Source organism: Podarcis raffonei, chromosome 1 (assembly GCF_027172205.1).
Source record: "Podarcis raffonei isolate rPodRaf1 chromosome 1, rPodRaf1.pri, whole genome shotgun sequence".
Taxonomy (NCBI): domain Eukaryota; kingdom Metazoa; phylum Chordata; class Lepidosauria; order Squamata; family Lacertidae; genus Podarcis; species Podarcis raffonei.
Window position 1 is genome coordinate 114,143,767 of NC_070602.1, and position 17,375 is coordinate 114,161,141.

A 17,375-nucleotide genomic window follows, 5' to 3' on the forward strand; every position below is an offset into this window, starting at 1 on the left:
AATACGAATTATTTTTCTTTTAACTTAATTTTATTATTATTTTATTCTTTGCAGAGGAGGCACAGATTGATCTAGATGTTGCTCTCAGAACCTCCATTGTGGCTAAAGCAGGTGAAGATGTACAGATAATGATTCCATTCAAAGGAAGACCACCTCCAACTGTCACATGGAGAAAGGGTGACAAAAATCTAGGTGTTGATGAAAGATACAGCATTCAGAACACAGAATCATCCACACTCCTTAGTATTCCTCAAGTCACTCGCAATGACACAGGAAAATATGTCCTCACAATTGAGAATGGAGTTGGAAAACCCAAAACTTCATTTGTGAACGTTAAAGTCCTTGACACTCCATCTGCATGCCAGAGACTGCATCTTAAACATGTTTCTCGTGGAACTGTGACATTGGTATGGGACCCACCACTCATCAATGGTGGTTCTGAAGTAACAAATTATGTCATTGACAAAAGAGATGCCACCAAGAGAGCATGGTCCTCTGTTACAACCAAGTGCTCTAATACATCATTTAAGATAACTGACTTGTCAGAGAAGATCCCATACTTCTTCCGTGTTCTTGCAGAAAATGAAAATGGATTGGGTGAACCATGCGAAACTTCAGAACCAGTGAAAGCAGCAGAAGTCCCTGGACCTGTACGAGATCTGGCCATGAAAGATTCAACAAAGACATCTGTCACTTTACAGTGGAGTAAACCTGAATTTGATGGTGGTAGTATCATAACTGATTACGTTATTGAGAAGAAACTGAAGGATGAACATGAATGGTCATATGCAGGGGCAAGTAAAGCATGTGAATTTGAAGTTGAAAAACTTAAGGAGCTTTCTGTTATGGAGTTCAGAGTTTCTGCAAAGAATGAAAAAGGAAGAAGTGATTTTTCTGTAATTGGACCCATTACAGTGAAAGACTATGTAATAACACCTGAAGCAGACCTTTCTGATATACCTGGAGGACAAGTAACAGTGAGAATAGGTTATAATGTACATGTTGAAATACCATATAAGGGAAAGCCAAAGCCAACTATGAGCTGGCTGAAAGACAACATTCCTCTTAAAGAAAGTGAACAGGTTCGCTTCAAGAAAACTGAAAACAAAATAACTTTAAGCGTTAAGAATGTGAAAAAAGAAAATGGTGGCAAATATACCTTAATTCTTGATAATGGTGTTCACAGGAAGTCATTCCCAATCACAGTTATAACACTTGGCCCACCATCTAAGCCCAAGGGACCCATTAAACTAGATGAAATCAGAGCAGATAGTATGGTTCTTTCATGGGGTGTTCCTGAAGATGATGGTGGAGGAGAAATCACTGGCTACAGCGTTGAGAAGCGTGAAACCTCACAGACCAACTGGAAAATGATCTGTTCTAGTGTGTCAAGGACAACCTTCAAAGTTTCCAACCTTGTTAAAGATGCAGAGTATCAGTTCAGAGTCCGCGCAGAAAACAGATACGGAGTGAGCCCACCACTAAACTCCATTGAGGTCATAGCAAAACACCAGTTCAAACCACCAGGTTCACCAGGGAAGCCTGTTGTTTACAATGTGACAGCTGATGGAATGACCATATCTTGGGATGCTCCAGTCTATGACGGAGGAGCAGAAATTACTGGATACCATGTTGAAAAGAAAGAACGAAATAGCATATTGTGGCAGAAAGTCAATTTGTCACCAATATCTAATAGAGAATACAGAATTACTGGATTAATGGATGGTTTGGACTACCAGTTCCGTGTTTATGCAGAAAACTCTGCTGGATTAAGCTCTGCTAGTGACCCAAGCAAATTTGCCTTGGCCGTTTCGCCAGTAGGTAAGTGACTGATCACTGAATGCAAGGCACCTGTCTCAACACACTGTTGGAATTTATGCTGGTTTATATTACTATTAATGCACCTGTGTTTCTTTCAGATCCACCTGGCACTCCTGATTACATTGATGTGACTAGGGAGACTATTACTCTGAAATGGACAGCACCTCTGCGTGATGGAGGCAGCAAGATTGTGGGCTACAGTATTGAGAAACGTCAAGGAAGTGGTGATCGCTGGGTCAGATGCAATTTTATTGATGTCAGTGAATGCCAGTATACAGCTACAGGACTTAGCCCTGGCGATCGGTATGAATTCAGAATACTTGCAAGAAATGCTGTTGGAACTATCAGCCCTCCTTCTCAGTCTTCTGGCTATATCATGACCAGAGATGAAGCCGGTAAGCCTTATTTATAAGCATGTTACGTGTAAGCTCTCCTAAAGTTTATGGGCCACAGCACTTTATTTACAGCCAATGGCTGTATTACTGAATGACTTTGAATTCTGGTGACTATTTCACTATCTGCTAAGCAACTGATTAACACTGTCCATTGCTACTAACACTGTAAATCAGGAGTAGGCAACCTTTTCCATCCAAAGCACACAGTCCCTCATGGATAATCTTCATGGGGACACATGCTTGGTGTGGAGGGCAGAGGCAAAAATGAACAGAGCAGTGGATGTGGCTCTTACTTTTGTTCAGTAGGCTACATTCCAGACATGCAAAAATAAGAGGCTTCTACTTTTCTCTCTCTCCCTCTATTATGTCTCTCAGAAGGAAAATGACTGTGTGTGTATCTTTGTATTAATGTAACATTTTCATATACAGCTGTGTATTTTTGTAATTGTTTAAGTTGTCTGTTTTTGCTTCAGTTTTCTGTACAGCATTTTGAGCTATTTTTAATATAGTAAGTGATGTACAAATTAGTTAATCAATCAATCAATCCTCGATGTAGCCAAGCAAGGGGTATTATCACTCTTCAGAGACACATTCCAGTCATGCAAAAGCACTTGAGCAGACTTCCTCATCCTCAGCCCTCCAGATGTTTTGAGACTACAATTCCCATCATCCCTGATCACTGATCCTGCTAGCTAGGGATCATGGGAGTTGTAGGCCAAAAATATCTGGAGGGCCGAGGTTGAGGAAGCCTGCACTTGAGGAATGTGTGAAGCTGCCTCAGAGAGGGTTATGACTTGAGGAGAGTGGGGATGACTGACTAGGGAGAATCCTGAGGGCTAACTGGAATGCTTGGGCTTCCTTATCCCTGCTACAAAAGATCATAAACATGAACTGAGTGACTCAATTTAAAAAAAAACCCACAAACTGATATTATGCGGAAGACTGGCTTATAAATACTGATAGTTTTGTATTTAATATTAAGTGACACTCTGACATAAAATAACTAGTATAGCTCTTTATATTGTTTTGTAAGAAAATACATTGCTGACCATTAAGTGAACGTTATTTTACTTCTTTTTATTCTTTAGTTGCGCCAAATATTGAGTTCGGTGCCGAACATTTCGAAGGTCTTACAGTGAAAGCTGGGGAAAGCATAAGGTTTAAAGTTTTCATCACAGGCCGGCCAGTTCCTCAGGTGATGTGGTATAAAGATGGACAAGAGATTGACAAGAGGCTGAATATGGAAATAAACAATGCAATTGGCTATAGCACCTTGTTTGTTAGAGATGCTTCCCGGGAACATCGTGGAGTATACAGAATAGAAGCCAAGAATGCATCAGGCACCAGACAGGCAGACATAACCATAAGAGTACACGGTAACTTTCCTTATATGAAATTGAGCAACTTTTATTTAGCATTCTGTTCATTCTATATTAAAATAAGAACAGATAAAAATAACTGATAATTGACTGTTACAGATACCCCAGGAAAAGTCGGTGGGCCGATACGATTCACCAATGTTACTGAAGAGAAGGCGTCATTATGGTGGGAGGCTCCCGCTAATGATGGCTGTGCAGCCATTACTCATTACGTGATTGAAAAGCGTGAGACCAGCCGAGTATCCTGGGCATTGATTGAAGACCACTGTGAAACATGCAGCTACACAGCACACAAATTAATAAAGGGCAATGAATACCAGTTCCGTATCTCAGCAGCCAACAAGTTTGGTGTCGGCAGGCCACTGGAATCTGATCCAATCGTAGCACAGGCACATTATAGTAAGTTTACATTAAATTGAGAAATCTTAAATTACAGTGTTGGCAACCTTGTTGAGGATGTTATCTGACGGGCTTCTTTTATTTTACAGCTGTCCCCGAGGCTCCTGGCACTCCAGAACCAAGCAACGTAACAGGAAACAGCATTACACTTACATGGACAAGGCCAGCATCAGATGGTGGAAGTGACATTAACCAATATATCTTGGAGAGGAGAGAAAAGAAAAGTATTCTCTGGGTTAAAGTGTCCAGCAAGAGGCCCATTTCTGAGACACGGTTCAGAGTCACAGGCCTAACCGAAGGCAATGAATATGAGTTCCATGTCATGGCAGAAAATAATGCAGGAGTTGGGCCGCCGAGTGGTGTCTCAAGGCTGATTAAATGCAGGGAGGCAGTTCATCCACCAAGTGCTCCTACTGTTGTCAAAGTGACCGACACATCAAAGACAAGTGTCAGCTTGGAATGGACCAGGCCTGTTTTCGATGGAGGCCTGGAAATAATTGGCTACATCATCGAAATGTGCAAAGCAGATTTAGGAGAATGGCATAAAGTCAATGCTGAGACTTGCATTGCTACCAAGTACACTGTGGTTGATCTAGAACCAAACGAAAACTACAAATTCCGAGTCAGTGCTGTAAATGGTGCAGGCAAAGGAGAAAGCTGTGAAGTTTCTGCTTCGGTGCAAACAATAGATAGACTCTCTTCACCAGAACTTGATATTGATGCTAGCTTCAAGCAGACACATATTGTCAGAGCAGGTGCAACTATCCGTCTGTTTATTGCCTTCAAGGGCAGACCTGTTCCTACTGCTGTATGGTCCAAAGCAGATTCGTCTCTTAGCCTGCGTGCTGACATACATACAACAGACTCATTCAGTACATTAACTGTGGAGAACTGCAACAGAACAGATGCTGGCAAATACATATTGACTGTAGAAAACAACAGTGGTAAGAAATCTGTTGCTTTCACTGTTAAAGTACTAGACACTCCAGGGCCACCAGGCCCCATTACATTTAAGGATGTGACCAGAGGCTCTATCACTTTAATGTGGGATGCTCCTATTTTGGATGGAGGCGCTCGCATCCATCATTATGTCGTGGAGAAGCGAGAAGCAAGCCGTCGCAGCTGGCAGGTTGTCAATGAAAAATGTACTCGGCAAATTGCTAAGGTCACAGATCTTGCAGAAGGTGTGCCCTATTTTTACCGTGTTTCAGCAGAAAATGAATATGGAATAGGTGAACCTTGTGAATTAACAGAGCCAGTTGTAGCCACAGAAGAGCCTGCTCCACCTAAGAGATTAGATATTGTTGATACTACCAAGTCATCTGCAATACTAGCTTGGCTGAAACCTGATCATGATGGTGGTAGTCGCATCACTGGATACCTCCTAGAGATGAAACAAAAGGGATCTGACTATTGGCTTGAAGCTGGTCAAACTAAACAGCTGACTTTTACAGTTGAAGGTCTTATAGAGAACAATGAATATGAGTTCCGTGTCAAAGCAAGGAATAATGCTGGCTACAGTCAACCAAGAGAAGCCTTTTCTTCTGTTATTATTAAAGAGCCACAGATTGAGCCAACTGCAGATCTCAGTGGAATAACTAAACAACTTATAACTTGCAAAGCTGGTAGCTCTTTCACTATTGACATACCAATTAGTGGACGTCCTGTTCCAAAGGTAACATGGAAACTTGAAGAAATGAGACTCAAGGAAACAGACAGAGTGACTATAAAGACAACAAAGGAAAGAACCACACTGACTGTTAAGGAGAGCATGAGAGGTGACTCTGGTAAATATTATTTGACACTTGAGAACACAGCAGGCGTGAAAACTTTCACTGTCACAGTCGTTGTTATTGGAAGACCTGGTCCAGTTACACGCCCCATAGAAGTATCATCTGTGACAGCCGAATCCTGTGTGTTGTCATGGAAGGAGCCTGAAGATGATGGTGGCACTGGTATTACAAACTATATTGTTGAAAAACGTGAATCTGGTACAACAGCATGGCAACTGGTAAATTCCAGCGTCAAACGTACACAGATCAAAGTAACTCACCTCACTAAATATATGGAATACACTTTCCGTGTAAGCTCAGAAAACAGATTTGGTGTCAGCAAGCCAGTAGAATCAGTACCGATAGTGGCTGAGCATCCATTTGGTAAGTAATAATTGTTTTAACAGATGTGCATAAATGAATTCCTTTTTTAAAAAAAAACCCAAACAAACACAGCAGTATTTAACAGTATTTCCCTCTATTTTCTTTCATCAGTCCCACCAAGCCCACCCACTAGACCCGAAGTCTATTTTGTTTCTGCCAATGCCATGTCCATTCGGTGGGAAGAACCGTATCACGATGGCGGCAGCAAAGTTGTTGGATACTGGATTGAAAAGAAAGAACGCAACACAATCCTCTGGGTGAAGGAAAACAAATCTCCATGTATTGAATGTAACTACAAAGTTACAGGGCTTGTGGAAGGTCTGGAGTATCAATTCAGAATATATGCATTAAACGCTGCTGGGCTGAGCAAAGCCAGCGAAGCTTCAAGGTCTGTCTTGGCCCAAAATCCTGTTGGTAAGTATAACTGGTAGAGAGAAAGTGTGTGTCCTATGACTATTTAAAGGCACAATGGAGTGATATTTTTGCATTATGTTCTCTTACAGATCCACCAGGCAGGCCAGAAGTCACAGATGTAACAAGGTCTTCAGTGTCATTAACCTGGTCTCCCCCACTTTATGATGGTGGAAGCAAAATTGTTGGCTATATTGTAGAACGCAAACCATACAATGAAGCTGGAGATGGACGCTGGCTGAAATGCAACTATACCATTGTCTCTGAAAACTCCTTTACCGTGACAGCTCTTAGTGAAGGAGAGGAATACGAATTCCGTGTTTTGGCAAAGAATGCTGCTGGTGTAATTAGCAAGGGTTCTGAATCTACTGGCCCTGTTGCCTGTAAAGATGAATACTGTAAGAGATGTTCACATGGGTTTTAAAATTAGGTCATGAATTGTCCGTATTTTAAGAGATCAAAATACACATTTATTTCTTTTGCTTTTTTTTTCATAGCACCACCTAAAGCTGAACTGGATGCCAAATTGCAAGGAGATGTTGTAACAGTTAGGGCTGGATCTGACCTGGTTCTTGAGGCATCGATTGGAGGAAAACCAGAACCCAAAGTATTTTGGTCTAAAGGTGACAGAGAACTGGACCCAAGCGAAAAGGTCGCTTTGCAATACACAAGCAAGCATGCTGTTGCAATCATCAAGTTCTGTGACCGAAGTGATACTGGAAAATACACGTTAACTGTTAAAAATGCCAGTGGGACAAAGCAAGTTGCTGTCCTTGTCAAAGTGCTTGGTGAGTATTTCATAACTGCTCGTTTTCTGTGGCTATTTAACTTCTTTCCTTTCAAGTTTTATTTTGAGATTAAAGAATTTCTTTCATTGCAGTAATTATCCTTTTACTCTTTGTCAATAGATTCGCCTGGTCCATGCGCTGGCAAAATCACCATAAGCAGAGTTACAGAAGAGAAGTGTACCTTGGCATGGCGGATGCCTCAAGAAGATGGAGGGGCAGAAATTACTCATTACATTGTAGAGAGACGCGAGACAAGCAGACTGAACTGGGTTATTGTTGAACCCGAATGTCCAACACTGTCATGTGTAGTAACCAGACTTATAAAGAATAATGAATATATCTTCCGTGTAAGAGCTGTCAACAAATATGGACCAGGTGTTCCACTTGAAACAGAACCCATTATTGCTAGAAATTCATTCAGTAAGTACTTCTCTAGCCTTGTGAAGTCTTCCCCCTTTGGGGGGAGGCACAAAGTAAGTTGTGTTACACACAATAAATGTGAAATACCTAATTTTTTTCCTGCCTTTAATAAATATTTACAGCTATCCCATCACCACCTGGCGTTCCTGAATCAGTGGGTGCTGGCAAAGAGCATGTCATTATTCAGTGGCTGAAGCCAGAGTCGGATGGGGGTAACGAGATCAGCACCTATCTTGTAGACAAACGAGAAAAGAAAAGTCTACGCTGGACCCGCGTTAACAAAGACTACATCATTTATGACACAAGACTGAAAATTACTGGTCTAATGGAAGGCAGCGAATATCAGTTCCGTGTCACTGCGGTAAATGCTGCTGGCAACAGCGAGCCTAGTGATGCTTCGCAGTACGTTTTGTGCAAAGACCCATCATGTAAGTTCATTCATTTATATCCATTAATATTGTAGATTCAACAATATGATGACTGCATAGGCCTTGAATCTAGAAGGTCCAGTGGTGCTGTTTGGACCATTCACCACAGCTCCAAAGAGGATATACTTATTTATTTTTAAGCAATTTTTATGCTGCCAGGATGGATGCCTTTGAATGATAGAATCATAGAACTGTATAGTTGGAAGTGACCCCAAGGGTCATCTAGTCCATCAACCTGCAATGCAGGAATCTCAACTAAAGCATACATGAACGTTGGCCATCCAACCTCTGCCTAAAAACCTCCAGTGAAAGAGAGTCCACCACCTCCCTGTTAGGATATTTCCGTTCCACCTTAAAAGGGAGTCTGTTCCACTATTGAACAGCTCTTACCATCAGAAAGTTCTTGCTGATGTTTAGTCAGGACAAATTATTCCAATTGGTTTGGTTCCTAGCCTCCAGAGTAGGAGAAAATGAGCTTGCTCCATCTTCCCAGTGACATTCCTTTAGATATTTGAAAATGGCTATCATATCTCCTGTCAACCTCCCCTTTAACAGCCTAAACATATGCAACTTTGTCTGCAGCAAGGAAGGCGAGGGCTGAATTTTAAGGAACAAGCTACAAGAGGGAGAAAAAGGAGATAACATGTGAAAGTTCCTTCAAATAATAATAATAATAATAATAATAATAATAATAATTATTATTATTATTATTATTATTATTATTATTATTATTATTTATTATTTCTACCCTGCCCATCTGGCTGGGTTTCCCCAGACACTCTGGGCGGCTTCCAACAGAAGGTTAAAAATACATTAAAACATCAATCATTAAGAACTTCCCTAAACAGGACTGCCTTCAGATGTCTTATAGTTGTTTATTTATTTGACATCTGATGGGAGGGCATTCCACTCCAAAGTGTTTCATGTACCTGAACCTTCTAAGCCCTATAATTCTATTGTATCACTTTCTTGCATAGCTCAAGCTAAAGAAACAGCAGCACCTTAAACGCATCTGCTCCTTGGGAGTGGCTGTACTGAAACAGATAGCCAGTGTTAAAATTATATCCCGATCCAAGTACAGGAGCAGTTCAAAATATATAATCATAGCTACTACAGAAGTGTTTAAATGATTATTCATTCAGGTTTTAAGGATCCACTGTAGTAACATGAAGTATGTATTTTTCTTTTCCAAAGATACTCCTGCTCCACCTTCACCGCCAAGAGTTGTGGATACTACTAGAACTAGCATAAGCTTGGCTTGGACAAAGCCCATGTATGACGGTGGCGTTGATTTATTAGGCTATGTCCTTGAAATGAAAGAAGAAGGAACTGAACAATGGTATCGGGCACATAGCACTGCCACCATAAGAAACACCGAATTCACTGTGACTGGTCTGAAAATAAGCCAGAAGTACCGCTTTAGAGTGGCTGCCACAAATGTAAATGGTATGAGTGAATACAGTGAGACCCCTGCTGAAATAGAACCTGTGGAAAGGCTAGGTAATGTCAAGATCGAGCCTTCATAAAATATTTGCTAACTTACAAATTGCAAATTTGTTCAGAAACATTCAAATGCAACCTAATCTTTTATTTCCATCCCCACCTATAGAAATACCAGAACTTGAGCTTGCTGAAGACCTCAAGAAGACTATTACAGTTAGAGCAGGTGGCTCTTTACGTCTAATGGTGTCAGTATCTGGCAGACCAACACCAATGGTTACATGGAGCAAGAAGGGCGTTGACCTAGCAAGTCGAGGTATTATTGACACCACAGACAGCTACACACTGTTGGTTGTGGATAAAGTGAACCGGTACGATGCTGGAAAATACGTCCTTGAGGCTGAAAATCAATCAGGAAAGAAATCTGCCACAATTATGGTTAAAGTCTATGGTAAGTGCAAATACTGTTGTTTATTGTTACAGCAAGACCTTTGCCCATTCCATCACAAATTCAAAGATATTTGCTTTTTTTTTAAAAAAGGGGGATTTAGTTTGCAGAGTAATGGTAGTCTCCAACTTTAATTTGCTTATGCAGACAAAATACTATACAAAGTGTAATGCAGATCAAATATGACAAAGGTCTATTTTGCCATTTGTTCCACAGATACCCCTGGACCACCAGGAGCAGTGAAAGTTAAAGAGGTTACAAAAGAGTCTGTGACAATTACTTGGGATATTCCAACTATTGATGGAGGAGCTCCAGTCAACAACTATATAATAGAGAAACGGGAGGCTGCCATGCGAGCATTCAAGACAGTAACTACTAAATGCAACAAAACCTTTTACAGAATTTCTGGGCTCATTGAAGGAGCACTATACTACTTCCGAGTACTGCCAGAAAATATCTACGGCATTGGTGAACCCTGTGAGACAGCAGATGCAGTGCTGGTGTCAGAAGTTCCTGGTGCACCTCAGAAACTGGAAGTGGTTGATATAACTAAATCTACTGTATCGCTTGCATGGGAAAAACCACAGCATGATGGTGGCAGCAGATTAACTGGCTATGTAATTGAGGCCAGTAAAGCTGGAACAGAAAGGTGGATGAAAGTTGTAACACTGAAACCTACGGTCCTTGAGCACACAATAATTTCATTAAATGAAGGTGAACAGTACCTGTTTAGAGTAAGAGCGCAAAATCAAAAGGGTGTGTCTGAACCAAGAGAGATAGTCACAGCAGTGACAGTACAAGAACAAAAAGGTAAGAGTCATAATTACAATGGAAACAATGGAACATTATTCAAAGTGCTGAGACATGGTTTAACAAATATTAATAATGTTGGGTTTATTATTATTATTTTAGTTCTACCTGCAATTGACCTTACTGGAATACCTCAAAAGACCATTCATGTACCAGCTGGCAGACCTATAGAGCTAGCTATCCCAATTTCTGGACGACCACCTCCAGCTGTTTCTTGGTTCTTTGCTGGCTCTAAACTACGAGAATCAGACCGGGTCAAAGTTGAAACAGTTGCTAAGGTAGCTAAATTAACCATACGTGAAACCACAATACATGACACTGGAGAATACACACTTGAACTGAAGAACACAACTGGAACAGCTATGGAAAGAATAAAAGTTATTATTCTGGGTAAGAATTTGCTTTGAAAATATAATTGTCCATAATTTTTTCTTGCCTAATTTCCCCAAATTCAAGCATTTCCTTGTTTAACTATTTCTTTGATTATATCTCATTTATTTCATTTTCACAGACAAACCTGGACCACCTACTGGACCTATTAAAATTGTTGATATTGATTCAACTTTTGTAACCATTTCATGGGAACCACCTGAGATGGATGGGGGTGCAGCACTAAGTGGATATGTGGTGGAGCAACGAGATGCACATCGTCCAGGATGGTTACCAGTGTCTGAATCTGTAACCCGGACAACATATAAGTTTTCTAAACTTACTGAGGGTGCTGAATATGTGTTCCGTGTGGCTGCCACAAACCGCTTTGGAATTGGATCATACTTGCAGTCTGAAATTGTAGAATGCAAGAGCAGAATTAGTAAGTGAATATTCTTTTTTCTAGTCCTCTGCATTTAAAAAATCCAGATCAGTTTCCATGGACACATATAGAAGAAACAAGTCTTGATACTATGTACATTCTATTTTCATTTTCCTGAAATAAGAATGAAAGAACTAGTCTACAATACCCTGCTTATTCAGACCAAAATATGATTGTAAATGGAATTTTCATCTCATTTTAAAAATCTATTTATTGTAGGTGTTCCTGGTCTTCCTGGTACCCCAGAAGTGTTTGATATCTCCCGTGATGGAATGACACTTACTTGGTATCCACCAGAAGAAGATGGTGGTTCACAGATCACTGGCTATATTGTGGAACGCAAAGAAGTTAAATCAGAGAGATGGGTCCGTGTAAACAAAGTTGCAGTCACTATGACACGCTATCGTTCCACTGGGTTGATTGAAGGACTGGAGTATGAACATCGTGTCACAGCTATCAATGCTAGGGGTGCTGGCAAACCAAGCCGAATTTCCAAGCCTGCAGTTGCTAGAGATCCAATTGGTAAATAATTTGCAAAATTCATAACATATACTAGTGACTTCTGTTCAGTCATTTATTTGCAAAATAGTTGATACTAATATTTTGGACTGCCTTTTAAACATCAAAACTATACCTTTAATATATCTAACGTGCTCTAATAATATATTTCAGCTCCTCCGGGTAAACCTCAGAATCCAAGAGTGACAGATACTACAAGAACATCTATTTCCTTGGCTTGGAGTCCACCAGAAGATGAAGGCGGGTCTAAAGTCACTGGCTACTTGATTGAAATGCAAAAGGTTGATCAGTTTGAATGGACCAAATGCAATACCACCCCCACCAAGATCCGTGAATACACTCTAACACATCTTCCACAAGGTGCAGAGTATAGATTCCGTGTTATAGCATGCAATCTCGGTGGCCCCGGTGAACCTGCTGATGTGCCCGGAACAGCCAAAGTGACTGAAATGCTTGGTAAGATGCTGTAATGAAATACAAATTTTAAAGAACATAGCGCTATTTAGCTTTCTGCATACATAACATGATCTCTTTTTCCTCCTCCCAGAATTCCCTGATTATGAACTTGATGAAAAATACCTGGAAGGTGTATTTGTAAGGCAAGGTGGAGTAGTTAAGCTTACAGTGCCAATTAAAGGTAAACCCATTCCAATATGCAAATGGACTAAAGAGGGACATGATGTCACCAAGAGAGCCATGATTGCGACTTCTGAATCAGATACTGAACTTGTGATAAAAGATGCAGAACGAGAAGATTCTGGTACCTATGATTTGACGCTTGAAAACAAATGTGGCAAGAAGGTTGTCTACATCAAGGTCAGAGTGATTGGTATTCCAAATCCACCAGAAGGGCCACTTGAATATGATGACATACAAGCACGCTCCGTTAGAGTCAGCTGGAAGCCTCCAAGTGACGATGGTGGTGCAGATATAATAGGATACAATATTGAGAGACGTGAAGTACCAAAGACTGCCTGGTACACCGTTGGCTCCAGAGTAAGGGGTACATCACTGGTAGTGAAAGGACTCAAAGAAAATGTGGAATACCACTTCCGTGTTTATGCTGAAAACCAGTTTGGTGTAAGCAGGTCCCTGAAATCTGAAGAGCCAGTTGTGCCAAAGACACCTTTGAGTAAGTATACGGGTTCAGAAAATGCATGTATGTGTGTGCATCTCTCACATACTTTATTTTATTTTCCAAGGTGCTTGGGGGAGTGGACATTGTCTGCCCCCTTTTTATCCTGATAATAAACCTGTGAGGTAGGTTAGGTTGAGAGAGAATGACTGCCCAAAAGTAACTGAGGTTGCAGTCCTATACAGGCTTATCTGGGAGTAAGTCCAATTAAAGTTAGGATCACTTAGTTCTGAGTTGACATGTACAGCACTGTTTAGTGAGTTCATGACTGAACGGACATGGGACCCCAGCTTTCCATGGTTGTGGTCCAATACTCTTAACTCCTATGCCAGAAGGACCAATGGTTATTGTTACATTCTTTTCAACAGATCCTCCGGAGCCTCCAAGTTATCCACCAGAAATCCTTGATGTCACAAAGAGTTCCATTAGCTTATCTTGGTCCAGACCTAGAGATGACGGTGGCTCTCGTGTCACTGGCTACTATATTGAACGTAAAGAGACAACTACTGAGAAATGGGTCAGGCACAACAAGACTCACATCACAACTACAATGTATACAGTCACAGGGCTGGTTCCAGATGCTGAATATCAGTTCCGTATTGTAGCCCAAAATGACATCGGTGAGGGTGAACCCAGCCCTGCTTCTGAACCAGTTGTGTGCAAGGATCCATTTGGTACGTAAATGTAACTTCTGTGTTAGAGGGTATCAGTATGGCGGGGTGTGGTTTTTTTTTTGAAAATACACTTTTTTTAATGAAAATACTTTGAAATTTTACAGACAAACCAAGCCAGCCTGGAGAAATTGAGATTACATCCATATCTAAGGATAGCATTACTTTAGAATGGGAGCGCCCTGAATGCGATGGTGGTAAAGAAATCATCGGATACTGGATTGAATATCGCCAGTCTGGAGAGTCTACCTGGAAAAAGTGCAATAAAGAACGTAACAAAGACAGGCAGTTTATAATGGGAGGCTTACTGGAAGCTACAGAATATGAATTCAGAGTTTTTGCAGAAAATGAGACTGGACTCAGCAGACCTCGTAGAACAGCTATGGCAGTAAAGACAAAACTGACATGTACGTTTAACTATTCCATTATATTCTCTATGCTTTATGTAGCTGTTGAAAAGATATGACATGTCACAGTAAACTGTGTTGTGGTATAAAGTGGTTTTGAAGTAATTTGGCAATTCCATTATGTAACCAGGACACTCTGCTTTCATGTATTTACTTTTCTGAATGGACCTCGAGGAAGGAAATAAGCTATTTCCTCCTCCAGGGCTAATAAAATTAATGATTCATTAAATAGGCAGCATAAACATTATGCTTGGTACCATAGCATTATGGTTTGGGAGGGAATGTGGAATAAAAGACAATGGGAAAAGCTTTCAATACATTTTTTTCTCCCTTTATAAATATAGCTGGAGAAGCACCAGGAGTAAGACAAGAAATGAAGGATGTTACTACTAATCTGGGTGAATCAGCTCAGTTATCATGCCAGATCCTTGGGAGACCTCTCCCTGATATTAAATGGTATCGTTTCGGCAAAGAATTGGTACAGAGCAGAAAATACAAGATGTCATCAGATGGGCGCACTCACACACTGACGGTGCTCACAGAAGAGCAGGAAGACGAAGGAGTTTATACTTGCAAGGCTATCAATGAAGTTGGAGAGGTTGAAAGTAGTGGCAAGCTACTCTTACAAGCTCCTCCACAATTCCACCCAGGCTTTCCATTGAAAGAGAAATATTGTGCAGGTGTAGGATCCACACTTCGCCTCCATATTGTATACATTGGTCGTCCAGTGCCTGCTATCACTTGGTTCCATGGCAAGAAACTATTGAAGAGCTCAGAAAACATTACTATTGAGAACACAGAGCATTATACTCACCTTTCCATTAAAAACGTACAGCATAAAGCCCACGCAGGACACTACAAAGTACAGCTCAGTAACACATTTGGAACTGTTGATACTGTACTAAACGTGGAAATACAAGGTATGTCTTAGCATTAAATTTTCTTGAAATCATGGGAAATACTTCTTCTATTTAACTTTAAACACTGCCTTTTCTTTTTGTAGATAAACCAGATGTACCAGCGGGGCCAATTGTTATAGAAGCTTTGCTGAAGAACTCTGCAGTCATCAGCTGGAAGCCACCTGAAGATGATGGAGGTGCTCTAGTAACAAATTATGTTGTAGAGAAAAGAGAAGCAAAAGAAGGCACAGAGTGGCAGCTGGTTTCTTCTAGCATTTCTGGCACAACCTGCAGAATTGTTAACCTAACTGAAAACGCAGGCTATTATTTCCGTGTCTTTGCTCAGAATGCATTCGGCATCAGCGAAGCATTAGAAGTTTCATCTGTTGTTATTATCAAGACTCCATTTGGTAAGTGTGTTCCGTAAGCCACGTTTCTGTTTACCTGCAGTTCAACAGAGCAAACTGACTTCATGTCCTGAAAATGATTATTTCTTCTTTACAGAAAAGCCAGGCCAACCAAGTCAGCCAGTTGTATCTGCTGTGACAAGTGAATCCTGTGTTGTTTCTTGGAGGCCACCTGCTAGCGATGGAGGCTCAAAGATCAGAAATTACTTCCTGGAGAAACGTGAAAAGAAACAAAACAAATGGATTTCTGTAACCACAGAAGAAATCCGCGAAACCGTCTATTCTGTCACAGGTCTTATTGAAGGCCTGGAGTATGAATTCCGTGTAAAATGTGAAAACCTTGGCGGTGAAAGCGAATGGAGTGAAATTTCACAACCAATCACTCCCAAATCTGATGTAGCAATTCAGGCACCGCATTTCAAGGAAGAAATCAGAAACCTAAATGTGAAATTCAGAGGTCATGCCACATTTGTTTGCAAAGTCACTGGTCATCCCAAGCCTGTTGTAAAATGGTTCAGGCAGGGCAAAGAGATTTTGCCAGATGGTGAAAAGGTGAAGATACAAGAATTTAAGGGCGGCTATTACCAACTGGTAATTACAAATGTAACAGATGATGATGCCACTGTATATCAAGTGAGGGCAACCAACCAGGGAGGATCTGTTTCTGGAACTGCTTCCTTGGATGTTGAAGGTAAGTAATGTGCTTCGCTCTTAAATTTAGTTTGTATTTAATTTTTCATACAGAGTAAGCTTATGGGCTACAGGGAGGGGGTGGAAACTCTGAGTTTGGAATAGTATTTTCTTAATAGCCTTAAAGTAAGTCAGATTGTGGCATGGTCATCTAGATATTTATGGTATAGTCCTAGGTGAAGTGGGAGAGGTGCAAGATGTTCTACTGGCTCACTCTGACTAGGGAAAGAAGAAGAGATGTTTTTCTCCTTTTTTGTTCTCATGTTCCCTTTTGGAACATCCCCCCCCCCTGAAGGTAATGGGAGGAAATAACTACACCAGCTCCAAACTGGCATAGTTGATGAGCCTGATCCAGGGTCCTCCAAAAAGAATGAAGGGCTTGTACCCCAGCAGACCCAATGCGGTTTCTGATTTGCCCTCAAAATGCCCTCTCTTAGTGCTTAGCCTGGCTACTGCTGGTGAAAACACCACCAGCCAAGTCTAAACCAACAGAGTTTTCTGTGGGCATCAGAAGGGCCTCCATGTTGGGCATGTCCCCCTACTGATGGAGAAGAAGGACCACCCAAACTTAGCCCTGTCCAGCCAGTGGATTTGGGGGTCAGGATTGTTCTGTTAATCATAATGGACAGAATTTTCATTTGAACAATGAAAGTATAATAGGATACATATGGATAAACAGTATATGAAAAAAACATTAAATACAAAACATTCACATTTATACCCATGTCTGTGCTCTAGTAGCATTGGTCTGGTGATCAATTTTGTTGAAGATGTTATCAGACTATAAAATGATAAAAGGCTCTTGCACGCACTTGTCTGGTAAAGAGCTTCTAACATTATTGGGAAGGAGCTAGATTAACGTTCCCCTGATGTTGTAATCTGAACAGCTGTTGTTGCTCAGCTGGCTGAGTATAGCTAAGAGAAGTGTCTGTCTGTCTTGT

The 17,375-nt window shown here is 40.9% G+C and overlaps 1 protein-coding gene across 1 annotated transcript in view; it reads left to right on the plus strand.

The window, feature by feature from the left end:
* TTN (titin) overlaps positions 1-17,375 on the plus strand; it is a 292,385-nt gene that overhangs the window by 265,756 nt on the left and 9,254 nt on the right. The window contains exons 247-269 of the mRNA XM_053410245.1: positions 55-1,821; positions 1,920-2,216; positions 3,305-3,592; positions 3,695-3,994; positions 4,084-6,150; positions 6,262-6,564; positions 6,654-6,959; positions 7,059-7,349; positions 7,470-7,769; positions 7,892-8,197; positions 9,392-9,697; positions 9,807-10,088; positions 10,302-10,895; positions 10,998-11,285; positions 11,407-11,706; positions 11,926-12,228; positions 12,379-12,681; positions 12,773-13,357; positions 13,729-14,034; positions 14,139-14,438; positions 14,783-15,358; positions 15,442-15,747; positions 15,842-16,435. Of these exons, the coding sequence (XP_053266220.1) occupies positions 55-1,821; positions 1,920-2,216; positions 3,305-3,592; positions 3,695-3,994; positions 4,084-6,150; positions 6,262-6,564; positions 6,654-6,959; positions 7,059-7,349; positions 7,470-7,769; positions 7,892-8,197; positions 9,392-9,697; positions 9,807-10,088; positions 10,302-10,895; positions 10,998-11,285; positions 11,407-11,706; positions 11,926-12,228; positions 12,379-12,681; positions 12,773-13,357; positions 13,729-14,034; positions 14,139-14,438; positions 14,783-15,358; positions 15,442-15,747; positions 15,842-16,435 (11,268 nt within the window). The remainder of the gene's footprint in view (positions 1-54; positions 1,822-1,919; positions 2,217-3,304; positions 3,593-3,694; positions 3,995-4,083; positions 6,151-6,261; positions 6,565-6,653; positions 6,960-7,058; positions 7,350-7,469; positions 7,770-7,891; positions 8,198-9,391; positions 9,698-9,806; positions 10,089-10,301; positions 10,896-10,997; positions 11,286-11,406; positions 11,707-11,925; positions 12,229-12,378; positions 12,682-12,772; positions 13,358-13,728; positions 14,035-14,138; positions 14,439-14,782; positions 15,359-15,441; positions 15,748-15,841; positions 16,436-17,375) is intronic.